This window comes from Populus alba, chromosome 1 (assembly GCF_005239225.2).
Source record: "Populus alba chromosome 1, ASM523922v2, whole genome shotgun sequence".
In the NCBI taxonomy this organism is placed as follows: Eukaryota; Viridiplantae; Streptophyta; class Magnoliopsida; order Malpighiales; family Salicaceae; genus Populus; species Populus alba.
This window is the reverse complement of record NC_133284.1, coordinates 2,973,413-2,983,556: the sequence shown is the minus strand read 5'-3', so window position 1 is coordinate 2,983,556 and position 10,144 is coordinate 2,973,413. Positions and strand designations below refer to the sequence as shown.

The 10,144-nt window shown below is 36.3% G+C and overlaps 1 protein-coding gene across 7 annotated transcripts; it reads left to right on the top strand.

The window, feature by feature from the left end:
• Positions 1-1,597: 1,597 nt before the first annotated feature.
• Positions 1,598-7,990, top strand: LOC118061198 (putative disease resistance RPP13-like protein 1). 7 transcript variants are annotated; one of them, XR_012168512.1, is made up of 5 exons: positions 1,598-1,753; positions 2,124-5,916; positions 6,766-6,833; positions 6,970-7,104; positions 7,398-7,990. XR_012168512.1 is itself a non-coding variant. In XM_073405870.1 (3 exons), exon 2 carries the CDS (start codon positions 2,148-2,150, stop codon positions 5,913-5,915), a length of 3,768 nt encoding a protein of 1,255 aa, XP_073261971.1. In that variant the 5' UTR covers positions 1,598-1,753; positions 2,124-2,147; the 3' UTR covers position 5,916; positions 6,970-7,320. The 7 variants fall into 7 exon arrangements, 1 of the variants encoding a protein (XP_073261971.1); XR_012168514.1 differs by lacking the exon at positions 7,398-7,990 and having other exon boundaries at positions 6,776-6,833; positions 6,970-7,320; XR_012168516.1 differs by lacking the exon at positions 7,398-7,990 and having other exon boundaries at positions 6,776-6,848; positions 6,970-7,320.
• The last annotated feature ends 2,154 nt before the right edge of the window (positions 7,991-10,144 follow it).

The following is a 10,144-nucleotide window of genomic DNA, read 5'->3' as shown; positions in this document are numbered from 1 at the left end:
CATGTTGTTGCATGTTATAGTGCTGAAGCTGAATTTCGTGTGATGGCGTCCGCAACTTATGAATTAATTTGGCTTAAAGGTCTTTTGTCAAATTTGGGATTTTATAGCAGTATCCTAATGACTCTGTTTTGTGGCAATCAAGCTGCCATACATATTGCAGCTAATCCTATGTTTTATGAAAGAACTAAACACATTGAAGTTGATTGTCATTTTATTCGTCAACAAGTTCAATCACAAATCATCAAACCATGTTACACTCGTAGTTACGATTAACTGGCTGATGTATTTACAAAGGTTCTTACTTCAGCTCACTTTCATCTTCTACTATCCAAGCTTGGCTCAATCAACCCTCTTAATCTAGCTTGAGGGGAAGTATTGAAAGAAGGACAACAAATTCCCACTCCAAGACAAATTGCAAATCCCTTTGTAATTCAGATTGTAGAACTCGACCTTACCACAACTTACAGAGTTTTAGTTTAACTCTATTGTAATGTTATGTTGCCCTGCATATAATTGTTAGGATAATAGTTAATAGGGATAGACTCTGATTTGATCGTAAACATAGCCTCCTTTACTGTAACATAAATCAAGTGTATATATACCTTTGTTGTTATAACATAACATTATGAATAAAAATTCTTTTTTTCCTTTGTTTCTTTATAATGGTACAGAAGCACAAACAACTCTTGAATATCCTAACCGTGTTCTTCTAGAGAGCAAGCCAACTTTTACTTGCACCCAACAAAGTAGGCTCAAAATTATTCTGCGAAAAGCTCTAAATTGTCTCTGTCGACAGTGTTTTCGTCCTCGGTATCTCACATTTGTCACTCTTATTCTTTGCCTAATATATGAGGATGCATTCAATGCTTTTATATTCATACATCGATGAAGTTCAAACATTATGTGAAAGGTGATGAAAATCTAAATAAATGATCTGAAAATAAACACAAGAATGGAAACAACCACAACCCACAAGAAAATTACATGCAAAGTGATAAGAAAATGAACACATGGTTCTTGAACAATTAGTTGAGCAATATCTCTTGGAAGCTTAAACTGTAAATGATGGCAATGGATTGGTGATGGTGAGTGGTCATGGAAATGTTGAGGGTTTTTCAAGTTGCAAACTTGTTGAGGAATGAGCGAACAACCTTAATGGGTAACTAAATTGGTTCTTGTTTGTTGCGTTATTCTTATTGTGGTGAGGTTTGGTTGTTGATTAGAGACATGTTGTCTAAAAAAAATAAAAAAAATTTATAAGTAAATAAAAATTTAAAATAAAATTTTTTTTTTAACTCTGCATAGGTCAGTTGGCAGTGGGTTGTTAAGACATTTTGTATTTCTAATCCATTATATAAAATATTATTAATTATAAAAATAAATAGCAGATCAGTCCTGTTTATTTTTATGTTTTAAAAATGCTTTAAAAAATTAATTTTTTTGTTTTAAATTATTATTTTTTGATATTTTTAGATATTTTGATGTACTGATAAGAAAAATAAATTTTAAAAAAATAAAAAATAAATTATTTTAATATATTTTTAAAGTAAAATATATTTTTAAAAGTAAACAAAACTACATTACTCGAGCCGAATGCGCGCGCAACTACCTCGAGCCACTAGCCAGCGCTAGAACGCAGACACCAAGCCAAGACCCAAAAATCCCCACACTTGACGATAAAAAGGAATCCTCTATTTTATGCAGCAACTGTAACCAAGATTTAAGAAGCTCTCATCTTACAGGTTTTGCAAAGGTAATGATGGTTTCTTATGCTCTCACTTCATTCTTCCTTTTTTTTTTTTTGAGGTGTTCTTTTTAACGGTAGCAGATTGATGCTTGCTGTTCTTTTTCTCTGCTCTTATATGTTTGATTCCCATTAATTTTTTTGTTCTTCATGTTTCGGTTTTATTTGCTTATATTTTGCATCCCGTTTTAGCTTAATTTCTTCTGTGATTTTTATTGCCGCCACGATTGCTAACAAAGTAAAGTCAACGGTCATTGATAACAAGTTTTGTAATCGCCAATTCCTGATGTCTTGGTTTATTAACAAAGTAAAGTCAACTATCAATTCGAGATTTCAAGTTAATTTTCTTTATGTTCATCAGTTTTCGTTTTGTAACCAGACCCTTTTCGAAGAAGGAGAAGCTATGGCTGCAGCTTTGGTAGGAGGGTCAATTCTCTCTGCTTTCCTTCAAGTTTTGTTTGATAGAATGGCGTCTCGTGAGGTTTTAGACTTCTTCAAGGAGCGAAATCTCAATGAAAGGCTGCTTAAGAAGTTGAAGATTATGATGATATCTGTCAATGGAGTGCTTGATGATGCAGAGGAGAAGCAGGTTACTAAGCCAGCTGTGAAAGAGTGGCTCGATGAGCTTAAAGATGCTGTGTATGAAGCTGATGACTTGCTGGATGAGATTGCTTATGAAGCTCTGCGGTTGGAGGTGGAAGCTGGATCACAAATCACCGCTAATCAGGCGCGCAGCACTTTGTCTTCTAGTAAAAGGGAGAAGGAAGAGATGGAAGAAAAGTTGGGAGAGATCCTTGATAGACTTGAATATTTAGTACAACAAAAGGATGCCCTTGGTTTGAGGGAGGGTATGGGAGAAAAATCATCATTACAGAAAACACCAACAACTTCTTTGGTGGATGATATTGATGTTTGCGGTAGGGATCATGATAAGGAAGCTATGCTGAAGTTGTTGCTATCTGATGTTTCAAATGGGAAAAACTTAGATGTGATTCCCATTGTTGGTATGGGTGGAATCGGTAAGACTACTCTTGCTCAGCTTGTCTACAATGACCGTGGAGTGCAGGAGTCATTTGATCTCAAAGCATGGGTCTGTGTTTCAGAAAATTTTGATGTTTTCAAGATAACAAATGATGTCCTTGAGGAGTTCGGTTCAGTGATTGATGATGCCAGGACTCCAAATCAGCTTCAACTAAAGCTAAGGGATAGATTACTGGGGCAAAAATTTCTGCTTGTTTTAGATGATGTTTGGAATAATAGCTATGCTGATTGGGATATTCTAATGAGACCTCTAAAGTCGGCAGGACAGGGAAGCAAGATTATTGTCACAACACGCAATGAAAGCGTAGCATCAGTCATGCGTACTGTTGCAACTTACCATCTAAAGGAATTAACCAACGATGATTGCTGGTTCTTGTTTGCAAAACATGCATTTGATGATGGAAATTCATCCCTACATCCAGACTTGCAAGTAATTGGAAGAGAAATAGTGAGAAAATGTAAAGGCCTGCCGCTAGCTGCAAAAACACTTGGGGGTCTCCTTCGCTCCAAAAGAGATGCTAAGGAGTGGATGAAGATATCGAGGAGTGATATGTGGGATTTACCAATTGACAACATTCTTCTAGCTTTGAGATTGAGTTATCGTTTTCTCCCATCGCATCTAAAACAATGTTTTGCTTACTCTGCAATATTTCCTAAAGGTTATGAATTTCAGAAGGAGGAATTACTATTTCTATGGATGGCAGAAGGTTTTATAAACCAACCTAAAGGAAACATGGAGATGGAAGATTTGGGCGATGAGTATTTTCATGATCTAGTATCAAGGTCATTTTTTCAACAATCAAGTGGCTATACATCGTCATTTGTTATGCATGACCTAATAAATGACTTAGCAAAATTTGTTTCTGGAGAATTTTGCTGCAGGTTAGAGGATGACAATTCAAGTAAGATTAGTAAAAAGGCCCGTCATTTATCGTTTGCAAGAATACATGGTGATGGCACTATGATACTGAAAGGTGCTTGTGAAGCCCACTTTTTGCGTACACTTTTGCTTTTCAATCGGTCACACTGGCAGCAGGGGAGACATGTTGGCAATGGGGTAATGAACAATTTATTTCTGACATTCAAGTGCTTACGGGCACTGTCTCTGTCTCTGGATCATGATGTAGTTGGTTTGCCTAATTCAATTGGTAATCTGAAGCATTTGCGATACTTGAATCTATCTGCAACATCAATAGTAAGGTTGCCTGACTCTGTGAGTACTTTATATAATTTGCAAACATTAATTTTGCATGAATGCAAAGACCTAATTGAGTTGCCTACCAGCATGATGAAATTGATCAACTTATGTCATCTTGATATTACAAAAACAAAGTTACAAGCGATGCCATCACAATTAAGTAAGCTAACAAAACTCCGTAAGTTAACTGATTTCTTTTTGGGAAAACAAAGTGGGTCAAGCATTAATGAGTTGGGGAAGCTCCAGCACCTAGGAGGAACGCTCCGCATTTGGAATCTTCAAAATGTCATGGATGCTCAGAATGCAATGAAAGCCAATTTAAACGGTAAACAACTGCTCAAGGAGTTGGAGTTAACTTGGAAAGGTGATACTAATGATTCACTGCATGAAAGACTCGTACTAGAGCAATTACAGCCTCATGTGAACATTGAATGCCTTTCAATTGTTGGTTATATGGGTACTAGATTTCCAGATTGGATAGGAGATTCCTCGTTCTCAAATATAGTTTCCTTGAAGCTCATTGGCTGTAAATACTGCTCCTCCTTACCTCCACTTGGACAGCTAGTGTCTCTGAAAGATCTCCTGATCAAAGAATTTGGTGAAATCATGGTTGTTGGTCCCGAGTTCTATGGAAGTTGCACATCCATGAAGAAGCCATTTGGATCCCTTGAAATTTTGACATTTGAAGGGATGTCAAAATGGCACGAGTGGTTGTTCTATTCAGAAGATGATGAGGGTGGAGCTTTCCCTCGCCTCCAAAAGCTTTACATAAATTGTTGTCCACACCTAACAAAAGTCCTGCCCAACTGTCAACTTCCCTGTTTAACAACACTTGAGATCAGGAAATGTCCACAGCTTGTGTCTTTACTTCCAAGGATTCCGAGCTTCCTTTTAGTAGAGGTGGAAGATGATTCTCGAGAAGTGCTGCTAGAGAAACTGTCTTCTGGGCAGCACAGCCTCAAACTTGACCGACTGAAGTCCCTTGACTCCCTATTAAAGGGATGCTTGTCCACTACAGAAAAAATTCTAGTAAGGAACTGTGATTCACTTGAGAGCTTCCCACTGGACCAGTGTCCTCAGTTAAAGCATGTTCGGATCCATGGATGTCCAAATCTCCAATCCCTTTCTTCACATGAAGTAGCTCGTGGGGATGTCACATCTCTCTATTCCTTGGAAATCAGGGACTGCCCCCATTTGGTATCTTTTCCCGAAGGAGGATTAGCTGCTCCAAATATGACAGTGCTTCGGTTGCGGAACTGCTCAAAGATGAAGTCACTGCCTGAATATATGGACTCCCTTCTACCATCCCTCGTGGAAATTTCTTTAAGAAGGTGTCCAGAACTTGAGTCATTTCCAAAAGGGGGATTGCCCTGCAAATTAGAATCACTTGAGGTCTATGCCTGCAAGAAACTCATTAATGCCTGCTCAGAATGGAATTTGCAAAAACTCCACTCTCTTTCACACTTAACTATTGGTATGTGCAAAGAAGTGGAATCCTTCCCTGAAAGTTTGCGGCTTCCACCCAGTCTTTGTTCTCTCAAAATCTCAGATCTCCAAAATCTGAAATCGCTGGACTGCAGGGAACTTCAACACCTTACCTCTCTTAGAGAATTGATGATTGATGGTTGCCCTAAGCTCCAGTCATTGCCAGAAGGACTGCCTGCCACTCTTACCTCTTTTAAAATATGGGCACTTCAGAATCTGGAGTCTCTAGGACACAAGGGATTTCAACACCTCACTGCTCTTAGAGAATTGGAGATTGAGAGCTGCCCCATGCTGCAGTCCATGCCAGAAGAACCATTGCCCCCCTCTCTCTCATCTCTATATATCCGGGAGTGTCCTTTGCTGGAAAGTAGGTGTCAGCGAGAGAAGGGGGAAGACTGGCACAAGATTCAGCATGTTCCTAACATACATATCTATGCAACATGCTGAGGTATTATAATCCAAATTCAATATCAAGATTCCTAGTGCTGTTGCATGCTAATTCTGTTTTGAAGCATCATATTTTTCACAGATATAAAGGGGAATAGACTATTCAATATCAAGATTCCTAGGCATTTGTGACCAATGCATCTAGGTGTGTTAGTAAATCAATTCTGTTTTGATTTGCATGTATGTCATGAATTAGAAGTCCTAATGGCTAGTTGCTCTCATAGTTGTCTGTTGGTGTGTGTGTAAAACCGTGGAACATACAAATGATGTTTCACTCTGGTTTGATTTGCAATCATGTCATGGATTAGAAGTCGTAAACGCCAGTTGCTCTCATAGTTGTCTGTTGGACTGTGTGTGAAACCGTGGAACATACAAATGATGTTTCGCTCAGGTTTGATTTGCAAGTATGTCACGGATTAGAAGTCCTAGCGGCTAGTTGGTCTCATAGACTATTAAAAAAAGGGGAATTTCTTGGGATAGCATGCTATAAATCAACATCCTTTTCTATTCAAGTCTCTATACGCTTAAACATTCAGAGATGTATCCTATTAAGAACTAACTATCTTCTTTTTTGCATAGACACTAACCAAATAAGAATAAAAGAATTAGTTATTTTTATATCTAAAAAAAAGAAGAATTAATATAGGAATTTACCGTTATATATATATATAAAGACTAATGATTTAATCTGAATCTTAAATGGAAATCTTCAGAGGCAAGTCTTATTCACATTGATTGCAGTACTGTTGAAGAGTATTTCTGTACAAGAGGTCGTTGTCTATTTATGCTTGCTTGTCATGCTATTTGGATTGGAGAAAACTTAAAATTGCTTATGTACTCTATTGAATAGCTTGTTTCAGGTTTCATCTCCAAACGGTAGGCTTTAAAAAATGTTCAATACCATACTGAAAAATAGAGGTAAAAAGATTGCTGGTAATGGCTACTTGATCCTTCTTTCTTGCATATATCTCTCTCTGTATCAATGCAGATAGCAGAGTGGGTGATGCTTATTTACTACTCAAGTTTATAACTTTTTTTTTTTTTTAATCAACAGAGTTTCCATGAGTTTTGAGGCCAATCCATGTTGCAAATCCAAATTCTTTCTCAGTTGTCTGACTACTTTGAAGATGAAACATCATGTATGGCTAAAGCTTGAATGGCAATTCTGGAGAGACAAAGCTGACCACCTGTAAGTGAAAGATCTGATTGGAAAGCAAAAACATCACAAGCCTTAGCAGAGCGCCATTCCTTGATCACAGTAAACTTTGTGTTGTTGTATGGGGCTCATAGGGAGATTATTGGAAATTATTAATACCTCTTGTACGGCTAGAGTTTACTATAACATACACATTATTTTAGCCTAATTCAACATATAGTGAAATATAGCTCCGCTACTATGGATGTAGGTACATTGCCGAACTACGTTAAATCTGCGTAATTTCTTGTTTTCTCTCTTTTGCAATATTATCTTTATTGCTGCAGGTTTCACAACACTTGATATAGTAGAGAGCAATCAATGTAGTTAAATCTGCAAAAAGTCTGTCCACCCTGTCAAAACTTGGGCGAAGACAAAAGCTGACAAGGCCATGTTCAGATTTCAAGAAACAAGGCCGTTACCACTGCTGCCTGAGAGTTTACCGTCCCTCAATTTTGAAGTTATGGATCATACCTTGTAAATGGGATTCTGAGGTAGGAGCTCGTTTTCAAGTGGGCATTCGTCTCTCAGAACTGAAGCTTCAAATGAGCTTTCGCATTTTCAAGAGCAGCTGATAAGCGAATGCTGTGTTTGTTACATGTTGATTCATCTAGTTTAGTCCCACAGCTATCACAACATATGTTCAGCAACCAAGTTGCAGCAACAATGAAGTAACTCTCGATCTTTCCATGTTAGCTCAGGAATTTGTGTCTTGTAAATTATAATCATGAATGTACTAGGATTAAGTTCACAAACATGCACCAAATGATGTTTTCTCTTGTACTTGATTTGCAAGCATTCTTTATTTCCATGGATGACAGTTTCTCCGGGGGGACTGCTCCCATGTGTTCGATTAATGTTATCTTCTGATCTCTCTCTCTCTCTGCCGAGTATAGTAGTTGATGGGAAATTCTTACTTTTTAAAGGATGAATTCGACAAGTTGTGTAATATCCAACAGAGCTGAATATTGGACTCGACTACACAAGACCATTACCCAGTCAGTCATTTGGACAGTACTAAACCCATGATTCTTGAACTTTTAGCTTGGGTGATGAACTGAAGGGTTTCTTTTCCACGTTTTAATGTGCTTGAGTTAACTCGTCAAGCATCGAGTCCTATCGAGGCAAACAAATTTCTGTGACAAACAAGAATACATGCACAAATTTCCCAATCTAGAACAAGATGCATACACAGCTACAATGGTCAAATAAGGTTGTTGTTCTCCGAGTCAAAGCCAAGCCCCGAGAAGCAAAACCAGGGAGAAATGGTAGAGACAAAAGAACTTTGTTTCTTAATATTTGATCACACAAAGTAACTTACATTTGGATCGGCACCCCAGTTGGATTCATCAAACAAAGAAAAGTGAGAGACACCGAAGAACAGACTGGTGGGTGTTGCCCATGGTAGGTGTGACTTTTGGAAAGAGAGACGTCGGCCTTGGAACAGGCAATTAGGGCAGATACATTGCACACATGACATGATCTCTTTAATTATATGAGAAAGATATAGCTAAACTATATTATATAGTCCTCCATTAAAATCCAATCTTAAAAAGCAACCAGCAGCAGCAGCAGTCAGTGCAAATGAACCCACTTGCAAGCATGCAGCACATATTCTTCCAATCTGTACAGAGGAGGAGAAATTTCATAATCTATGTCCCGAACTCCCTGTCATTCATCATGTGATTCATATCTTCAACATCATCATGCTTTTGTTTTTTATTTAGGAAAATTCAAGCAAGAATTCTCGTGGGAGAATTATAATTATTATTATTTGGGTGTCAGACGTGCCAGCGTAGAAAGGCTGTTGACGCCTCATGAAGCATGCAATGAACTGAGACACTCTCTGTGTGTTTGCCTGTCGTTGATTCCAAGAGAAAGAGAAGTATGTGTAAACTGATAGGACCATATGCTTCCATGATCTAGGGTTCCAAGCATTCTTGGATTCTGGGCAATATCTTTTCGAATCCCTCTTTACTTCTTCTTTTCTCTCTGCAATCGAGCTGCCGTCCCGTATCTTCTTGTTCTTGATGGGCCATTGACTCAGCGTGATTGGTTGTGAAATCTAGTTTTTTCCATCATTAATAAAGTAAAACTGTTAAACATTCATGCATGCAGTGAAATATTATTACCAATGCAGTGAAACTTCCTATTCGTATTATTTATTTTTGTGTTTTTAAAAATATTTTAAAAAAATTTAAAAATTATTTATTTTTTTTATTTTAAATTAATATTTTTTGTTGTTGTTTTTAAATCATTTTAATATGATGATATAAAAAATAATTTTTTAAAAATAAAAAAAATATTATTTTAATATATTTTTAAATAAAAAATATTTTTTAAAAAATAATCGTAATCATACTCCTAAACAAGAGTTAATTTTAATAGTAAATAGATTTTGTCTGTGTTTTTTTTTTTTTTATAAAAGAATACATTAAATTGATTTTAATTATATTTTAACCCTAAACCCAGTATCAATAATGAAAGAAAAGTATTTTAGATATGAGGCTGTTTTTTATTACTGAAATAATCCCATTTGATGAAGAAACACCTTCGAAAAGGTACCATAGAAAAATAATACAGAAAATTGCATGGCGTTCAAGACTTTCCAAGTTCAGATCACTAAACACACATCTAACTTGTACTTTACAAAAGCATAGATTATAATATGTATCCAACTTTTCACATAAGTACCAGATATGCTTTTTAAGAGTATATAATTATATATGCCTTAAAAAAATATATTAAATTGGTTTTTTTTAAATATTTATCAATGATTTTAATGTGTTAATATTAAAATTAAAAAAAAAAGTTATTCTAATATAATTTTAAATAAAAAATATGTTTTAAAAGAACTTTACACCATAATGCTAAACAAGCTCTATATACTAAATAATACAATTTAAAAATGATAATATTTGAAATTTAAACCAATCGTTTAATAACTTTGGGTCAAATCCTTTTTATTCCAGCACATTGCGCCAACTGGAAAAGAAACATTAGAAAAACACAACTCAGACAAAAGTGACAAAGC

Coding starts and splice junctions, on each gene's coding strand:
- LOC118061198 (XM_073405870.1), top strand. CDS start 2,148: ATGGCTGCAGCTTTGGTAGGAGGGTCAATTCTCTCTGCTTTCCTTCAA.